Source organism: Primulina eburnea, chromosome 2, assembly GCF_022965805.1.
Source record: "Primulina eburnea isolate SZY01 chromosome 2, ASM2296580v1, whole genome shotgun sequence".
Classification (NCBI taxonomy): Eukaryota; Viridiplantae; Streptophyta; class Magnoliopsida; order Lamiales; family Gesneriaceae; genus Primulina; species Primulina eburnea.
The window spans coordinates 2,553,916-2,574,915 of record NC_133102.1 but is presented as its reverse complement, the minus strand read 5'-3'; the positions used below and the strand labels follow the sequence as shown (position 1 = coordinate 2,574,915).

Below are 21,000 nucleotides of genomic sequence, written 5' to 3'. Positions count from 1 at the left end.
CCATGTATCTCAGTGGCTAAAGCCAATTATAATGTTTGATCCGCCCGATTTCGAAACATGGTCCCTCTTTTTTTTTGGCTCAGCGACGGTTGTGACAAAAACCGTCGCAAAATCCGCGACGGTTTCTTATAACCGTCGCCATATAGCGACGGTTTTTGAGAAAACCGTCGCAAAATAAACTAAGCGGCCCCCAGTGTCTAAATCCTAGATCCGTCCCTGACGGATACATGATAGTATAATGTCCCGTAATGGAAATGATTAAACCAATTCTAGAAAAAACAAACATCTTATTAGAAGACACCTTTTAAAATTTGTTGACATTATTTTGGAATACACATAATAAATGTTAATAAAATAACTTTTCTGATTTATACATAATCTACTTATGATAAAATGTTTCATTTTTCTTTCGGAGTAATAGGTTGTTGTGTATATTACGAAGAGATTTTGTAAATTAAATCACAACACATTTGGATAAAGATATTGATGAAAAAATTATTGTTATCATTTAAATGTGTCAAACACATGTCATGTCACAAAATTGTTTGTGAATGTGGATTTAGACGAAATTACTGAATTTTTAAAAAAAGTATTTTTTATTAATTTTATTGAATGTGATTTAAAATATTTTCTTATTACTTTTTTAAAAAATAATAATATATAATTTCTCGAAAAGTAAATAATTAAATATGTATTGATGTTGATGGCCGACATCAATACACTAAACATGATCAACATCATGTTATTGCCTTAGGCTAACACGATCTAAAATTTTGAAATATGATAGTGATTAGCATCCAAAAAAATTAATCGACATGCGTTGTATATAAGAAAATTTTTAACATTAGTAAAAAAATAGTTTTTATTTTTATTTTTTATAATTGTATTATTTTTTAAAATTTAAATATCTATTCATTTTTCACTAATTTTTAATAATATCATCTCGTGCTTCGCACGGGTTAAATACTAGTTTAAATAAATCAACTGAATAACCCGAGATACGTAATATTTTAATGCCAATAAATTTCAATTTGGAACGACCATTCATTTTTATTTTTGACTTCGACTTAGTAACGAGTTGTACTGAATGAAAGTTGAAGTACCGTCTCTATTCAAATATATTGTTTTTTATTAGATTTATATGTTCCATCAATATGTTTCCACACAAATGTAGTAAAATGATTGTTGATTGTTTGTTATATGATCTGTTTCTTGCACCGATAATGCCTTCAATTCCACCATCTGTTCCTCTATTTGAATTGGACCTAATAGAAAGTAAATTTAGAATCTTGACTAAAAGTGGTGAAAAAAACTATGATCTTTTTTGAAACTTTTCAAAGTGGTAAAATGATAAGCCAAATACCATGATGTTCTGCTTCATATGAATGAATAGATACTTGATTTTGCATTTCATCCGTTATATCTAAATCAGGAATTTCTGTCCCAATTGAGATGTCTGCTTCATTTTCATTTGTCACCATTTCAGAAAAATCTTCAGAAGCTACCTTGTTCAGACAAATGGTATGAATTCAATATATAATCAGTAACTTCGATATTTGATGAAATTATTTCAAATAACAAACGTATGTACCATTGGTGACATACGAATGCTTCTCCCCTTCTGCCCCTTCCAGTTCTTGTCAAACTCACCTGCTAATTCAGATGGAATTTGCTTTACATCAAAATCTGTAAATTCTTCAAAGTTTTTGGCATGAAAAACCTCTGAAACTTTAGTCTATTCGATCTCCACTGACTCAGGCCCTTGAAATTCAGGTTCCTTGTTGATATCAACATCAGGACCTGAATCCACCTCCACTGTTCTTCTCACGGTCTTCAGAACAAATCCATCCTCTTTCTGGACTTGAACCCGAAATCAAAACCAAATTCTTGAATCTTAGTTGTACCATGATGTTCAATCATGAAACTGTCGTTGCTCTGATGTTCTTCTATTGAATCGAGGACAAGCCTTTGTCCGCTATGGTCAAGAAAGGACTCCAAATGTGGAGAAGAAATTTCAATATGAGCTTCTTCTTCAACACACACTTGAACAGATTTATCTTTCATTATCAAAGTTGAGTTATGTTCCATTAAAATCGTCTCATCCTCCTGCATCTCCATAAAAATATCCTTGTTTTCAAGTATTTCTACTTTTAGTGTTTTCATCTGTCCACTTTCTGCTACTTCCAAGCTTCTATCGAATTCAGAATTAAACTCATAAGAATCTTCCAGCGAAGTGTGATATTTTCTTATCGAGATCACATTTTTCTTGAATGATATTATCATTTAAAGCGAAATCCTATTTGCGGGCACATTCCAAAACATTCCAAGATGGTGTTTTTAGGAATACATAAGATGAATATGTATCATTATTGGCATTACCATTATCCAAACCTACCCCACAACAAGAACAATTCACACTTACCTCACCATTTTCACATACCTTTTCTCCATTCATCTGGCTCATTCCAATATCTTTAACCCTCGAAAAATAATTAAATTTCTTCAAGAAACTTTTTAATTCCGGCCGTGAGGACAAGAAATCCTCACACATATCTTGTAATTCTACCAACTTTTGATGATTTAAATGTTGGACTTATGTGAATTGGGCTAGGTCCATTTGAATGAGAAATTGGACAAGTTTGTGGATGGTAAGTGTGAATTGTCCCATATAGAAAAAAGAACAAGGCACTGGTGAGCTTATATTGATCTACACTTTGTAGAGGTGTAAGTAAGATTGGTCAAGAGGCTCTCTCTCGCCCGTCGGGGCAGGGTGGTGCAAATCATGGGCCCGACTGAGCTCGACCTGGGTGTGTCAAATGTCGGACCGATCAAGACAAAATTTCCCACCAAGATTCACCTGGCTTTTGCTAATTTTCTTTTTCGAAATTTCAGTTATGAATGACCTTCCAGCTGCCTGACTCTTCATATGGCTTGCGGGACTGTTGGTGCTCCAGCTGGGCTGGCCTTTGGCCTTTCGAATGACCAACAGTTTCAGTCATGTAGAACCGGAGTGCCTATAAAGAGGCAGCCTCGACTCCATCAAGATAGTCCAACACACTCACCTGCACTCTAAGATTTTCGAAGCTTTCTTCTACTATCCTCTCGGCTGCTGCTGCTACCACCGGCTGCTGCTCCTCTGTCGTTACTCTGCTCGCGATAAAGTTCAGGTACTTTTTCGGTTCGCCGTGGTGGTGCCTTGTGCTACGGTACTACTGGTTTACCGTTGTATCCTGAGAAACAGACGTCCACGTTCATCCTCGCAGCACACACCGGAGGGGACGAATCTGTTTTAAGAACACTGTATTACATACAGACCTTGGTTTGCGTTATTTTAAGCATTGTACAATTTTTTTTTGTTCGTAATAATAGTTCGCTGTTCTCGTGTACCTTTCTGTTTGTGCATATACATTTTGTAACATTAAACAACAACCTAGTTTAGAAATCTCCTTGGAATGAGCTTCACAAAGAAGATCCTTGCCCAGATTCTTGCCCTTTTTTTGCCGGGTCAAAGATATGATCAAGCCTTGTACACCAAAGGCACGGAGGTTTTAGTCCGAATTACTCAGAAAATTTGATGATCAGATAAGAAAACAGAGAATTTAACAAGAGAAGGGCTATCAAAATCCATTCAATAACAGCATAGATGAGAAGCACGGAAATCTTGTTGGCATTTCTGTTCGACATGGTTGAAAATTTGTTTGGAGCCATGTCTCGGTACTTGAGAAGGGAAATAGTGTCGCATCAGACGTAGCAACGAGAAGATGTAAGCACGAAGTCGCAGAGAGCACACCGAGCAAGCCCTTTTTTTTTGACGTAGGCTGTTCGTTCCAGACGGGAGTATTGATGAAGGAAAAGCAAGATAAGAAAAACAGAGAAAGACGGATGAACTGAAGAGGCGAAGGAAAAGAGGTGCAACGGGAAGCAAGTTGTGTGGTGGAGGAAAGAGCAAGCCCCACGTGGTGCTGGTCCTGGCCTTTGTTGTTGGTGGAGTGACACGTAGCTGGATTGTGACCTAGAACTTGAAGGAAGCTGGCCAATTTGAGAGTTTGCGGGCTTTAAGTATAAGTAGATAGATAAAATATGATAATTCTTTAGAAAAATGATAATGATTTTTTATGCTTTTTCCAACGTGAGAACTCCGCATGTGCTAGTCTTGCCATTTTATTCAGAGAGATGACAATGAGATTGAGCAGGGTGAAGATGTCTTCTTTTTACTCACTTTAATCTTAGTTTTTTTCTAATTGAGTATTCTCCATTTTATTCTCGTGGGGATTAAGTTTCGACAGATCTGATATCCAATTTTATCTAATTGACTCGAAAGTTTTTATTATGACGTTACAGATCTTAAATCTTCATTTTAGTCTTCGTCGTAGCTTCAAATAATCTGGAAATGGTAACAAAGTGAACTAAATTTGTTATCATCATTCCCAACTTGACGTGAATTAAATTGTTATTTTCATCGTCGCTTCAAATATCGATTGATTTAACCAAAAAAACCTTCAAATTCACTTAAAGAATATTGATACAATAATCAAATTACATATATAAATGCTAATATTACTTAAACAAAATAAACTTTTATAAGTCATGGTTTTAATAAACAAAAAAAAAATGAAACCATGTAATTATTATAAGGTGTTGTAATTCCATCTCCAGAGTTTTTTTTTTTTTTTGAAAGTATTCCATCTCTTGAGTTGATTGTACATGTAGAGCTCAGTTTTTGTTGGGAAAGATAGTCAAATTAAATAATTTCTTCTACATCGGAGCGTTGATTTTTTCCCCCTTAACGATAATTTCGGATCAAAATATTTTCACGATATCAACAATGATAATAATTATAAAAAAACATAATACAAAGTTTTTTACATGGAAAATCCAAATTAGGAAAAAACCATGAGAGCGAAATCTACCAAAAGAAATCTCCATTATATCCATAATGGGTATAAATTATTACTACATGAGATAACAACAACTCTCCCTAAAACAACTTAGAAGACATCAAAAACTTCAAGAATAATTATTCTTGGATGGCACATTCAATCTCACTTTCAAAATGGAACACACACCTCTAATTACATAGAAAATTCTTTGTGATACAGAAGTTTGGACAGAAGCCGCAACTACAGGGCATACTAAAATGTATCTACATGACTAAGCTATACAACACTCAATTGCTTGTCTTGGGAGAAAAATTTTGGGTTTGGTGAGATGTGAAATGATAATATGAATGATGGATGTATTTTCAAAGTTTTGTAGCTAACTTAAAAAAATTGGTTTGAATACAAAATTATACTTGAATGTCAAAGATCGAACTCCTTTTCGGACCCAAATCATTTTCCCGGAGAACCGGATTAAGCTTCCTACTTGGACCAAATTCCTCGAGCTGCAATCTCTATTTGGAGACCTGAGCTTTGCGAGGGATGATTCTGTGTTTGCCATGTAGTTAGGATAACAAAAGTAGTCGATCGTCAACAAAACTTCTCGAGCACTTGTTCCTTGTGGGAGTAAAAGATGGTCTTCGATGTAGGTGTGGACAAAGCATAGCCAACAATTGGACTGTTTTCATCAGTCTCTGATGCGGCTCTATCTGTTTCTTGAACAAACAAGGGAGAGATCGTATGTTCGAGACTTCTTCTGAAGATATACTGGGATTCAGGTTCTGAAGTACTTTTGATGAAAGTATAGATATGGAGTCACTTTTGTTATATTCCCGTTCTGTGTTATTCCATGCTGAGAAATATCAGACACGGGTGACATTCTGTTGATTTGTCTAGTGGTTTCCATGTGCCTATTTCGAGAATATTGTCATCGATCACTTGCGTTATCACTGTGGGAAACACTAAGAGACCAAAGATCTTGTAATTTCTCCACGTAGATCGTTCCATTCCATCCATTCATCTAACCAAATGAAACCTAGATTCTAGCTACCTTTGTTGACAGGAGAGTCTATATATACGTGATCTTGAACTATATTGCTGCTTTCACGGGGATCCAGATGACGCGTTCAATAATTTTAATCAATTGTTATAAGTAAAGCATGAATGTGAAACTTGAACAGATACCTCCCGGTGGAGATGCAATTTGTTTGAAACCACTTAATCAATATATATATATATATATATATATATATATATGAAATATTAGTTCTTATCAAACTAACATGGTATCCAGAGCCTTAAGGTTATCAATATAATTTCAGAAATATAACAGCAAAAAATAATCAGAATGCGAGACCGTACATAGTTTTGCGTGGAAATATAGACTTAACATACATTTAACCTAAGTTAAATAGTATATTAACAATATGATCGATTAATTCTACGGTAGAAAACTTTCGTGATATTTGAAGTAACAATGATCTGTTTATCACCAATAAATATTTGTCGTGTGTGTTGTTTATAAAAAGTTCAAAAAAAGTTGCTACTCCTTGAATTTGATTCAAGCTATACAATGTTGCAGAAGATTTGTACTATTGCATGGGTTTGACCTAATATTTTCATGATCATATTTGTTTTTCCCAATTGAAGGGGTTTTAGCCTATTTAATTTAGATTGCATAACGAGAAAAAGTACAGTTTATTACATGATATACGACGCTATATAAACATCCATGCATGCACTTTATAAAATGATTTCGGTCGAAATTATAACAATGTTGGAATATAAAAGCATCTTTATTATTGACCAATTGTTCTTCTTCTTTTTTTTCCTGAAATAGATTACAATAAAATGTTAAATTGTAAACCAGGATTCAGTAGAGCAGTCATATATAGACCACATAAAATGAAATCATGATTTCGAAAGTATTATTCATTATTTCCCATTATTACTGGGAACCAGCGGTACTGCATGCGTCCACCTCAGTTTGCTGCAATCAGAAATAAAATAAAATTCAACTGGTGCAAGTAGAGAATTTTAAATCTTGTGCAATGAATTCGGTTGTACTATTTAGAAAACATTTTATTTTTATGAATCATGAATGTGATGTGATTTCTGTATATTTTATGTCTAAAAGTCGAAATACTGACCGCCGCAGGTGAGAGGAGGGAGGTTGCATTGGGCGGGCATACGGGAGGCGATCCTGATAGTGTTACAGAGACAGTCGTGCTCGATGGTCTGGAGGGCGTTGCAGCAGTCGGGGCTGGGGGCAGTGGCGGCGGCTCCGGGCAAGACATAAGGTGCACAAATATTGAGGGCGGAGAGCGAGGAAGAGCAAGTTTGTGCTAGTGACCGTGGTATCATCTGGCTTTGAGCAGCCAACACGATGACGAGTAGTACCAGAGATGAAACAGACTTCATTGCTGCCATTTATGATGATTTCGATTGAGTATTTGATTTAATTTGCTTTTTCTGATGATGGTTGAGGCTTCGTTTTCACTTCCATTTATAATAAATCGATGAATGTGTTACGGAGAGTGATCGAAAATTGCATGAGTCACCTAATGGAGATGGCAGGTTGAAGTTGTAAAATGTGCTGTTGGCTTCAGTCTCAATTTATATATTCAAGATTTAAATTTATTTAAATTTCGTATATAATTTACAAATTCAGACAAGTATTTTTTTCCCAAGTTTGGTCGCTTAACGTTTCATTTTATATAAAAATAACCACGCACAATCTTATATATCATTTTAATACGGTTCCATCCCATTTTGATTACCGTTTGAATCGATTCTAATTAAAACTTATTCCTTTAAATTTTAAATTAAAGCTCCTGGCCGGAAGAAATACTATCGATGTGACCCATGAGATAATATACATGATCGATCACTTGTCATTTTATCAAAACTATAACAAATGATAATGATTTAACTCAAATTTTTTAAATTATATAATAGTTCAAGCGCTACGTACGTTTTATTTCGACCGACATAATTGTTAGAGTAGATGCCCTACAAGTCAACTGTTGACTAGGGATTTTATTGACTCAAGTGTAATAAACAATCTTTATTTTAATATAATTCATTATTTCATGGTTTGTTAATTCTTTATCTGTATACCCATGTTATCAAACATAGATAAAGACCTTGATCATACTTTAATACAAATGAATCGTAATTCGATGTTGAAACTCGTTTGTAAATACTGTATGATCTAAATTCGTTCCTAGTCGATTCAGCCGCCTAAAACATGGATAAAGGTCGCTTGAGCTTGAGACTAGCATCTGTGATGTTGTGTACTGCGTTTCTTGGTAAGGGCATGGAGATGTCCAAACATGCAGATGGGTAGTCATATGATGATTATACCGAACAACCCTCCCTCGGACTTTCCAAGTGGTTATCATTCATCGAGAGGATAAGTCCGTGGTTATGATTGTACACCATTAGTCCTTATGACCCGAGACAACTCTGAGGCTCTATATGCTAGGGCTGTGCTTTGACTCGTTTACCGGCTCCAGGAGAGTCATCAGGTGGCGAGGTTGGGTACAGTCGCGACACATATAGGAGCCAGTGCATTGTAGTCGGGGATTCACCGCTCACCTACGGGTGTGGATATCCTATGTGATCTGATGTAATAATAGTGCATGGAATCTCTGGCCAGAGTATGAGATGTACGTTGGAGAAGGAGTTCCCCAATAGTACACGCGATGCCACTATTATATGTAACACATAGTTATCGAATTAATATGCAACCCTCGATGAACCAATGGTTGCAGATTCGATCGGGATATATGAGATGAAGGGACCGTACTGTACGTTAAATCATAATCGACTGGTTCTTGCAGGCACTATCAGTGATACCTAGGGGATCATGGGGCGATGCTACTAGACGCTCTTACCATGATCCGATGGGTGCTATCAGAAATGAGTTCTGACATTCTTGATCAAGGTGTTGATAGAAAGAATGGGGCTAACTAGGGTAAGCCCGAATAAAGGATTCTGTCCTGAATCACAAAGAGTTGTGAACCCACGGCTAGCTGTATCCCTGAACCATTGAGGGTCACACAAGTACTGGATTGTTTGTTCCCGTTGAGAGAATAAATTCAAAAGTTGAATTTATATTATATAGTAAATTCAAGGAGTTGAATTTATGATAATTAAATTTTGAGAGAATAAATTCAAAGAGTTGAATTTATAAAATTTGAGAATTTAATTTATTAAACTCAAATGTTGGGTTTATTAAATATTAAATTTTGGAGGTGATGTAAATTCAAGTAGTTGAATTCATAATTTAAATAATAAATTCAAATGTTGAATTTATAATGTATTTAATTTATTAAGCTCAAAAGTTGAGTTGATAATTAATAAATTAAATGTGGTGTGTATTATGTTTAATGGGCTTGTAGGAGTACAAGTCCAACATAATAAATAATTAAAGTTTTAATGGGCTTTAATTAAATTAATTAAACTAGTTGGACTAGCCCAATTAATTAAATCAAGCCCATTAATGTTAATTATGTAATTAGGGTTTAATTTATTATAAATAACACATTTAACCATCTAAACCCTAGCCACCACCAAAACTTACGTGAGCCTCCACCAATTTTGAAAAGAAAAATTCGGCCACCTTGATTTAGGGTTAGGGTTTGAGCCGTCTCTCCATTATTTCTCTCCTACGTAAAATCTCTTCTACTTTTCTAGTGCAAATTAGAAGAGGATCAAGCAATCTAGTCGTGGACTTGATAGAAGGATTTCTTTGAAGAAAGTTCGTAGGGAATCATCAAGAGCTATCTCCGCTAACCCCGGAATAGTTGGAGCCACGTGAATTAATTCACCAAAGGTATAATGATTTACTCCCTATGAATGTTTTGATAAATCATACGAGCGCCTAAAGCAATATTATTTTGTTTTTCAAAATAAAATAAAAATTTTAAATCTTCCGCTGCGTTTGGGCGTGTAGAAAACCGGATCCAACAGTAATATTACTAAATTTTATATATATTAATTTTTTTAAAAATAAATTTACTGATTAAATTTAATCCGTTTGATTTAATCTGTTTAGATTCAATAATTAAATTATTTATTTAAATTAATTAGCGAGAAAATGGTATTCAATTTTGCTAGTCAAAATTAATTGCAAAAGAGACCCTTAAGACATGCTTGATATAAGAGAATGAGGTCATGTTTCAACCAACATAATGTTACTAAATTTTATATATATTAAAATTTTAAAAATAAATAATCGAGGGAAAGAGCTCGGTCTGTTGACAGGTCACAATTTTAGAAACATTTAATCCGCTATAGTTGCTTCATTCGTTATTACATGATAAATAAAAATCAATTAACATATACATATATTAATAAATGTATAAGACAGAAAATTAAAATAATAAAAAATCTTTAAATAAAATAAAATAAAATAAAAACCAGAAAAGACCTATATATTTCTAAGTAGCATTAGCAGCAGAAGCCGGAGTTGTCCAGTATAATTTCACTCCAAACAAAAGCTTCTCCCTCTCCAATGGTCCATCTTCATGATCCACGATTTGACTATCCCAATTCAATCCATCTGCAATTCTTTTTACCTTCACTAATATATCTACATCGTCTCGAATAATCAAACTTCCTTCGGGTCTCAAGATCATGTCCATTTCTAATAAAATATCTTCCATTCCACATCTGTATCACAACATATAAACAAGAAAAAGACGTTTTCGCGAGTTAATCCTAGTATAAAGTAGGTATTTTCAAGATCATGAGTATATATATACCTATCTTTGTAGAGGGTAAATATTGAATCAGCATGAATGAGATCGTACGTTCTTGGATAAGTTGGCATTGCTTCACACCTGCACGAATTTGATTTTAATTGTTTCAAAACTTAAGACATTTTGCGAATGGGAAATTCCGAGTGAATCAATATTAGAACAAGAACACTTTATACGTGCATAATATCTATATATATATATATATATATATATATATATATATAGATAGATATTTACCAGCTCTGATAAGTTCCAATCAACCCTCGTTCATAGATGACACCAAGCGTGTTGATCTTAGCCTCGACAGGAACTACGTTCATTACCCAAAGAGGATCGTCGATCAAATTAGCAGCGAATCCACCCAAGAAAGTGTTCATATCAAGGATGTTGCGATACCTTCCCTTTTGGCCTAACTTGTTATTAACCGTTTTATAATACGAGACCCTCATCTTCCACAGTTGCAAATCCTGATGAAATGTTTCTCGGGTTACTCCGTTTATCTTTCCTCGACTGATCCTAGGAGGTAAGGCAGTTAGCCGATTTGGCCACTTTCCTAGCTCACTGCCGGCTACCTCCTCATCGGTGGAAACATCGGGTAAACGAGTCAAGCAAGTTTCTAAATTTGTGTACCTAAAGAAGAAGAAGCACATTCGTACATACATCAAATTCAGTTGTAAGTACTGAAATTGTACAAGATCAAAAAAGAGAGTGATTCACAAACCAAGATTTATCCGGGTTCTGATCAGTAGGGCAAAATGGGGGGTTCTTGACGATTGATTTAAGTTGTTTGCACTTCCTGTGATTCAGTGGTTTTTGCCGAATAGAGATATCATCCTTTTCGACTAGCTTCTTCCAACATAGGCTCCTAGTTATGTTCTCAATATGCATTTGCTCCGAATTCAAATCCTCCCTCGACCTATCCCACCCTTTCCAGTACCTTCTCCAACGGATAGGTGGACCTGATAGGATCCAGTACCCGCCCGGCCTTAGAACACAATCAACTTCGATCAAGTATGCACCATCTAAATAAAAAAATCGAGTCAAAATCAAGTGGAAATAAGATCGGTATCACTGCTAGCTCAAATGAAAATATATTCAACGAAAGAAACCTTGATTTGTGATTGAGTACATTTCTCACTGATCAAGATTCAAAATAATGTCGGACCAAAGATCGTCTACCATGTTTGCGAGGAATTACCATATTCGCCCCATGGAATGAGGCAACGCGAGCAATGTGCCATGTCGAAAGCCCTAGACGGGTATGGTAGCCTCTTGGAGGCGATGACACCGATCAACGCAGGAACTCCTCGTTCCAAAGCGAATTGCACCTGTGCTTCATGTGTGTCCCTCGGTGCAAACGACATTGTAAGGATGTTTCTTGATAAAAGATAAGCACCCCAGCTCGCAACCCGACGATAATAACCAAGATTTTCAAATGCTTCACGGGAAAAAAAGTAAGTACCAACTCGACTCAATTGTCGAAGAATATAGAAAAGTCGAAAAAAATACGCAAGTCGCACTATGCCATGTGTGTTACATGCTTTCATGCATGGCCAACTAGCCTTCTTGTAAATAAAAAGGTGTTGGACTTCTAGGGGTAAAATACAACCATCCGCAGTATACAAATATTGAAATCAAATCATATAAAATAACGAAAAGAAAACCAACCCATTCTTTTCAGATTCTAAAAGTAGTAAACTGCAAAATATTTAAAATCATTGGCTCAATAAATCACAATACCAAACCACACTCACTTTTGTCGTAATTCATACAAAAAAAAAGTGTTGTCGATGCTACCAAAAATGGCAAATTCTTAGAATTGTACGTGTGGAACACGTCTGTCCTGCCCATAATTAAAATTACCTCTTATTTCCCGTTAACTACAAACTTAAAGCATTTAATTTGAAGATTGAATTGCATTTATTGAGGTAAAATCCCAGCTAGCTATGCACTCGGCATTTATAACGTAATATGATGAAACTTCCGCCTGGGGTACGTAAAACAAACTGATGGGAAAATATTAGGAAATTCCAACGTAATACAAACCACAATCTTTGTCCAAATTGAATACTTCACCTGCTACTGTAAACAGCCAAAGTATATAGTAATATTTTACTACCCCATTAATTTATTGCTAATTTTATTGGACATAGCTTTCAAATAATAATTATTATAAAAGGTAATATAGGAAAAATTAGAGCACTTAAATGGAATGGCAATTTTGTTGCATGTTGTTTTTATTATGCTTTTTCTTCTTCTTTCAGGAAAAAAAGAAAAAATAAAAAGCTTACCCCGCAGCCAGTATCAATGGCGGTCCGAATGGAGCCATCCTTCAAATTAATCCACTTTCCAATATCATCGATATAAGCGCCAGCGCCATTAGGGAACATCGTTCCACCACCTGGGAACCTGAACCGGTCTCCCTCGAACCAAATCCAAATCTGAACCGCCTTCTCGACGGTCAATTCCTTGTGTGGTACATTTGCGTACCACACCAGATCCCTGCTCTGCGGCCACTTGAAAGGGTTTCTGTAACCATGTGGCGCCGGAACCCGGCATTTCAACAACTCTTCTTTCGCAGGACAGTGCCTCTCTCTGTATATCAATCTGTCACGCTCGAATTTCAGCGATCTTTTCTGGTCTTCGCATGGGGTGTATTCACTGTACTTTATGTCACATGGAGGGTATTTCTTGATTTTCACGCCGGACATATCGTCATGTGCTCCACCGTCCGCTGCGGCATGATGGGTGGCGAAGTCGAGTTTAACCGTGGATGAGGAGGTCGGGCGGGTTTTGTTTGTTGAGGTGGCGATCAAGCATGGGATGGTAGCACCAAGATTCGAGGTGTTGGCGCCGCCGTGTTTCCAGACGCCAAAGAGATAGGAGAAGGAGCAGAGGATTGTGACTATGGCTAAGGAGAAGAGTCTAGGTTTTTTAAGGTAGGACGCGGCGGCGTTGGGCGTGGGTTTGGAGAGTGGAGTGTAGTGAGGAGGAGGCGGGCCTCCCATGACCGCTGATTTGTTGTTGTTGGCTATGAAAAATGGAGTGTGTGCACAAGTTTTATAGGAGGAGGAGAATATGATGGAGTGTTGAATTAATTGGAAAAGAGTGGAGGAGGGACACGAAGACAAGTTAAGAATCAAGTTGAACACATGTGAGAAGTGAGTTGTAGAGAGTGTAGTAATAAATTATTCTTTGCAAAGTTTTCGAATATTTTTTTCTAGTTAAAATTTCGTGGGAGACGGTCATATTTTGTGAGATGTATATCTTATTTTGGTCATCTATGAAAAATTATTATTTTATATAATAAAAGTATTACTTTTTATTGTGAATATCGGTAAGATTGACTCGTCTGACCTATAAAGAGTCGTGAGACTGTTTTTTCTATTATGATGTTAAATATTAGTTCTTTAATTATTAACATATATATACCTGGAGTATTGATCTCTCGATCAAATGTTAGTATTTAGGTTATCAATATATACGTCAAGTTATATATAAAAAATGTAATAGACTCGTATGATATAATGATATTGAAATAGAGAGAGAAACACTAACATAATACCAGTCGGTGCTCTTGCATCTAACATGCTCACATTTATACAAAAAATTTGGGCAAACACTAACATAATACACGAATATTACATGACATGAGCGTAATATATTTATATTTTAAAAGAATTTTGATATAAATGGTGATTAATGATAAATAACAAATATTCAAAACATTGTATTTTTGCCACAAATTTTTTGACATTACAAAATCAAAATATTTATTTCATTAATGAAAAAATGTTCATTTATATAAGTAATCAAATATTGTGCACTGCATTAAAGAGAATTTCATAAAATTTCAAAATTATATAATGTCCCAACAAGTTATTCTAAGAAACTATTATAATACAGTAAAGATAGTGTTGGTTTTCACATGGGTTTTACTATATTATTGGGCTTGATGGAGACTAATTAGGCCCATTCCATTCATACGACTGACAAAATTTATGTGAAACAGTTTCAGGAATAGTATTTTATTAGACGAATATCTATTTAGGTCATTAAAGAAAAAATATTACGTTTTATGCTACAAGTATTATTTTCTGTTATAAATATGGATAAAAATGACTCATCTCATAGATAAAAATCCGAAAAACCGTCACACAATAAACCTAAATTAAATCCATGTTTCCCTCCATATTGGCATTCGCATGACCAATTGGAAGTTGGAAAAGAGGGGGAATATCTAAAAGCCATGGCGGACGAAGACTATGAGATGGACGGAGGGTTCGTAAAATTCGTATTCCTATCGATTTTTATCTAAGTTTCGTTTGATGTCCCCCTCTAAACTTCGATAGCTACAGGTTTTTCCTTTCTCTGTTTTTTTTTTTTTTTTAATTAGTGGTTTTTAGGGCTTTTGGATTTTGTGCTAACTTATAATGGTTAATTGATTTTTCTTAGATACGAGGATGAGCCCATGGATCCCGAGATTGATGTGAGGATCTTATTTTCTTCTTTATTGTTTATGTTTTTATTTTCGATTATCATGGTGTGAAAATTATTAGGAAGGGCCGGAAGTTGAAGATGATGACAACGAGGACGCTCCTGACGCGATCGAAGGCGACGGGGATGAGAAACGGGAGCACGAACCCGTTGAACGCCCTCTGAAAACATCAAAATATATGACCAAGTACGAAAGAGGTAGGATTCTGGGCACACGGGCTCTGCAGATAAGGTTCGATTTTGAAGTGTGTTTGAGAACGTGGACCGGAAAACGTGCTTTCTAATCTCTGGCTACTGACCGTAATCCATTCGCAGAAGGCATTGAAGTTCAATGTGGTCATCACTTGTTTACCGTGACCTCTGAATTTTTAGGGCCTTTTTAAAAAAAATTTAGTACCACAACACCAAAATGAACTTTTTTCGAGTCATATCTTTGTTGGATTTCGAATTGTTGCTTTGGTTAGTATGTTGGAACATGTTTGCAGCACAATCTAAATGAGATGCTAGTGCTATTTCGTGATGAAGGATTGTGTTTATTAAGCTGGGCTTGTTGTTTTCAAATCATGTAATGAACTTTTGTGATGCTCTGATTGATTATTTCTTTTGTGGTTCCAATAGTTTGTTTACTGAATTAAATTACTTTCTTCATGATAATGTAGTTTTATTATCCACTACTTTGTATTTGATGGATGATCATACTATTTGGGTTGGAACCTTGGCCGTTTTAGTAAACCATTTTGATGCTTAGTGGTTGGTCTAAGCTCCTATATTTACATTATGATCGAGAATGCCACCCATGTGGATATTTAATATGGCTCATTTTTTATCCTCGCACCTCGATTAATGTCTTCGCTTTGCAAGAGAAGCCCCAAAACCTTAATTTTTGCACGAGTAGTGTTGTTTTGAAAAATATTGTTTTAGAAGTACAACTTATATGATTGGCTGTCACTTTGGGCATTTATGGAATAAATTGAACAAAAGATGCTAGACTTGTAACTCTTTTCTCTGATCGCTATATAGCATGTACACGCGCTCACCTTTAACCTTTGTCAAAATGGGACTTTGTGTTACAAGGGACTTTGAAATTATGTTGCGATTTTGTGTAATGGTTTTATACGACTTCCGTCTTTTTCACCTTATCCTAGATTGCAACGAAGGAGCTACGACAGCGAAAAATTCCACTTCACTATTCGTCGATACCTTCCCGATGGAAGGTAAGATTCAAATTCCCGATAGAAGGTAAGTTTCAGTGGATTCATCCGTACTTTCCATGTTATCTCTGTCTTGATTTTTTTCTGTAATTTCATTGATGTAATCGAGCTATGAAGATTGGGGTGTGGATGAATTGATTGTGGAAGACTCTTGGAAAAGACAAATTGGGGGAGAGTGAAACACCAGTTCTGCTTGAAAAAGTGCTTTAAGAGTGTGCCTACGTGTTGTCTCATGGTGTTTCAAATGGACCTCTCAAGAACAATGTAAAAGACTTCTTTTGTGTAAACTAAACTCATGGACCGTGGTAGTCCATGGAGTTCTTGTTTCATGTTCTACGAGTCCCTTAAAGAGATCATATTTTACTTAATTAATATGTCCTTGTCAGGCAACCTGATGGCAGAGAAAAAAATCACTCTTGTTGAGAACTCCATATCGAAAGGAACCTCGAAGGACTAATGTAGGTGGGACGTCTAATATTAGTTGTGGAGTTAACTGAAGCATAGATTGAAGTCTTTAAACATATTCGCAGACTTATCAACTGGTATCAATCCACAGCTTTGGTGCATTTGCTTTTATCAGTGTTTTTAACAATGAAAAGTGTCATGTGGTGTGAACCTTAGATTTTTGGCTTCATTTCTTCTTCATGTTTCAGATTTTTTTGTGTCAGACATAAATTGAACTTATATCTTTATTCGAAAATTTTATGTAAATCAATCTTTGATCGGGAAAACCAATGTTTTATGATCGTGGTTCATAAAATAATCGTGGATATTATTTTCTTCGTCCTTGTTCAAGCTGGATGTTGATTTTTGAACCAAGACAATTTTAGGTGGTAGTTAAAACATTTTTTTTTTTTTGTATAATTTGTCCCTTGAGCATATTACAACTATAGCTAGAGTTTGGACAGTGATTTTTGGTTTTGAGACTGTTTCAAATATGTTCTTCATTTGTTCCGTGACGAATTGACGTTCTAATGTCGGTAGGTTATGCTTAATGAAAAGTGTCGGTTTACATAATTATAACCAAATTTTGTCGTGAACACGTTTTGGACGAATTATATGAATGAAATCAAATGATGCTTTATTTGTTATGGTATTAAGTTTTAAAACATAATTTTTTGACTGGTTTAATTTATTTGTATCTTTCTTATTTTTTTTTTTTTTAAAATTGAATTCTTGTAATTTGATATGGTACTTAACTTTATTCCATATCGAATTTATCGATCATGAAAAATTATTATTTTTTATTATGAATATAGGTAGGGTTAATCCGTCTCACATATTATGATCCGTGAGACGGTCTCACATGAGAACCACTCCTCACTATATACGTGTATTTTAATGCGAGAGCTGAGTTTTATTTTATAAAACAATATTTTTTTAAAAAAATATTAATAATTATAATGCACCAATGAACTTTGGAATATGTATATATATAAAAAATTATGTGAGAGAGAAACAAATATTAAATTTCCTACATTTTGAAATAATCGTGACAAAACCCCTTGTGTTGAAACTTCGACATGTATTTTTTCCTTCGATTATGACAATTGACAGATAAAAATCTTATCGATACATAAAAGATTCCATCAAACTTGCAAAAAGTCTAATGTTTTCACCCATAAAACTAATTATAATTATATATAAAAATTCAACATTTTTTTAGGAATTAAAATTCGAGATAGGCTCGGAGATTTTTACCTCATCTTTTGAAAATAAAATCATTTCTTTTACTCATCTATACACACATAAAACTGTGCAACGTTTATATTAGGAGTAGGTCTTTTGTGAGACGGTTTCAAGAATCTTTATCTCTGAGACTTGTCAACCATACCGATATTCATAATAAAAAATAATACTCGTAGCATATGTGTATATATACACACGACCCGTTAGACCGTCTCACACAAGTTTTTGTCTTATATTATTCTTAATCAACAAAATATACACACACGCATAGGTGTATATAATTTATTAATAATTACAAAAAAAACGTAAATAATCTAAATTTAACCTTCTTAAATAATGCAATTAATGGATTGACGCTAATATTTCACCTAAATTAATTATGGAAAAAATTATATCAATATTTATTTAAGATTAAATAATTTTTCCATTAACATATAAGATTTTGGGACCTGAGTCGGCAAATCTTCTCGATCAGGACGTGAGAGGCGTGTTTGTATTGTTTCCATTGTAAAATTTATATGAACAAAACAGTTGTTTTCATGCAGAAAATGATTAAACTATTTGAAGTACAGACATATTTATTTGCTAAAAATCATAATAATATTATCCAGTCAGTTTATTGTATGATATTAGAGTAGATCTCTTGTGAGACGTTCTCATAAATCTTTATCTATGAGACGGATCAACCCCACCGATATTCACAATAAAAAGTAATACTCTTAGCATAAAAAGTAATACTTTTTCATAGATGAATCAAATAAGATATTCGTCTCACAAAATACGATCCGTGAGATCGTCTCACACAGTTTTTTGTCGTAATAATATGTGTCTTTTTTAAATGGAGAAAATTAAATCGATATATTTATTTTACTAAAAGATGTAAAAAAAAATTGATAATACATATATTCTGGAAAATATAAAATATGATTTCTTAAGAGGAAAAAAATGACGAAGTGGATATTTTTGTAAATACCATGGCGTCGGTACACAGACTGCGAAAGGTGAGAGATTAAAATAAAAATGGTCGGGCATTAAAAACTCAGTAATAATCAAATAAAAATAATAAAAAAATGAAGATTTAATTTAATTAATAAAAAAATTTAGTCAACAAAGAAAGGAAGCCGTCCTGTGTGTCCGAACAAAAAATGGGTTGTACAGTCACTTTCGGATCACGTCAACACAGGACTTTGTCATCAACGTTCTTGAATCCGACACGTATGCCCATCGGGATCCAACGATCTCAAAGTGTCGGTTGCATTGAAGAACAACAGAGGTTTAGAGACACGGGTTGACTCCATCTCAATATGGGTAAAGTAGATCCTACCCCTGCGGGCGTAGATCTAACGGTTCGGAAAAATTTGAGCCAATTTTTTTTTTTTTTTATACATGGTGGTGGGTCCGGATCACTCATGTGGAGTGATCCGGACCGTTCCCTTCTCATGTAGGCAGTGCCTGCACGGGCAGGATGAAATAATCCCTCAATATGTACCTGTACGCTTGACCGATACGTGTGCGTTTTCATAATTTATTGCCCAACTGTTTGCATGTATGTAATTAATTATTCTCTATTTCTTATTCTACAAGTTCATATAATATATATATGCATTTTTATAAAGAAAGAAATACTATAATCAAGAATTGGAAGAATTACAATCTTCATTCAAAACATCATAAATAAAATAATAATTTTGAAAACAGCATAAAAACTAGATCTCTTAACAATACTGTGGACAACTGAAATCCCATTCGAGAGCAATTTGTTATGTCTCCGCACTCTATCAAGTCCTTGGGCATGTTGCTAAGGCTGTTGAGAAATCTCGCACTAGCGCATTGTCATCTATTCTAATGTTGGCTTTGTCCTTTCTGGGACAGTTGTTAACTAAGGTCCTGGCGCGAAGTTTTTTGTCATGCATCTCCAACTAAAATTTCATCTTTTCCATCCATTTCTTGCATATTCATGAAATTTGGTGAGCTGACGACAAAATGAACAAACCAAGAACTCAACACATACAAAATAATGCAAACATAGACTTAAACAATGTAATAAAACATGTAAAAACGACTCGTATCAACAACCTTATTTGCTTGTTATATATATAAGATTTTAACTATGAACAACTTTTACTTATCTTTCTTATATATGTAATATAAATAACATTTAAAATCAATCACAAAGAGGACAAATGTGTGATGTGCTTATTTAAATTTTCACAAAGGTGCTAAATGTCAACTAATTGTTATATTTCATAATTCTATTTTGGCAACTTCATCTCTCCGATAAATCAATGCTTTTTAATGAGTTAAAATAATTCAAAATTTGACCACCTTTTATCTTCATCTTATGTCATAAAATTTGCGGAGTCGAGTAACCTTTAAAAAAAAACAACAAAAAAAAAACCGTCGGTGACATGACAAAAGCAGGTGACCGGTCGATTAAGATTGGTCACCGGCTTCTCTAGGTCATGTGTTACTCAATAGACATTTTTTAAAAAATAAAATAATAAAATTTCCGTTCCAATCAATTTCACCTTTTCTCCCTATAATTAGTATCGCCCACTTCCAATTCCCAAAATCAATAATTTGTGATTAATGGATTAAATTGATAATCAACAAATACGTAAAAACTTTTGTGAGACAATTCGTATTTTGTGAGACAAATATTTTATTTGGGTTATCCATGAAAAAATATTATTTTTTATGCTAAGAGTATTACTTTTAATTGTGAATAACGGTAGGGTTGACATGTCTCACAGAGAAATACTCGTCAGATCGTCTCACAAAAAAACTACTCTAATTTTTTTTGGCCGAAGTTGATCGAAATGTTAGAAAATTAAATAAATCTGATTATGGATATAATTTATAAATTATTTTATGTTTAGTTATATAGTAATAAAAAATTAGTATAAATATAGATATTTAGTATAAATTGAAGATTAAATCTATGCTTAATGAAGTATG

General features: G+C 34.5%; 2 protein-coding genes and 1 long non-coding RNA gene across 10 annotated transcripts; 1 reads left to right on the top strand and 2 right to left on the bottom strand.

Moving 5' to 3' along the window:
• Positions 1-1,172: 1,172 nt before the first annotated feature.
• Positions 1,173-1,850, bottom strand: LOC140824473 (uncharacterized). The gene is made up of 3 exons (XR_012116354.1): positions 1,592-1,850; positions 1,364-1,501; positions 1,173-1,265 (listed from the first exon to the last, which is right to left on the bottom strand). It is a non-coding gene; the product is annotated as an uncharacterized lncRNA (long non-coding RNA).
• An 8,373-nt stretch (positions 1,851-10,223) lies between these two features.
• Positions 10,224-13,660, bottom strand: LOC140824471 (probable methyltransferase PMT15). The gene is made up of 6 exons (XM_073186057.1): positions 12,939-13,660; positions 11,844-12,056; positions 11,367-11,667; positions 10,883-11,275; positions 10,649-10,726; positions 10,224-10,556 (listed from the first exon to the last, which is right to left on the bottom strand). The coding sequence occupies exons 1-6, from the start codon at positions 13,651-13,653 to the stop codon at positions 10,325-10,327; spliced, it is 1,932 nt and encodes a 643-aa protein (XP_073042158.1). The 5' UTR covers positions 13,654-13,660; the 3' UTR covers positions 10,224-10,324.
• A 1,162-nt stretch (positions 13,661-14,822) lies between these two features.
• Positions 14,823-16,919, top strand: LOC140819030 (DNA-directed RNA polymerases II, IV and V subunit 6A-like). Of its 8 annotated transcripts, none has more exons than XM_073179047.1 (5): positions 14,823-14,926; positions 15,101-15,134; positions 15,205-15,340; positions 16,288-16,356; positions 16,471-16,919. In XM_073179047.1, the coding sequence occupies exons 1-5, from the start codon at positions 14,895-14,897 to the stop codon at positions 16,530-16,532; spliced, it is 333 nt and encodes a 110-aa protein (XP_073035148.1). In that variant the 5' UTR covers positions 14,823-14,894; the 3' UTR covers positions 16,533-16,919. The 8 variants fall into 8 exon arrangements, 7 of the variants coding, with proteins under 7 accessions (XP_073035148.1, XP_073035165.1, XP_073035159.1 ...); XM_073179064.1 differs by having other exon boundaries at positions 16,288-16,381; XM_073179058.1 differs by having other exon boundaries at positions 15,205-15,374.
• Positions 16,920-21,000: the final 4,081 nt, after the last annotated feature.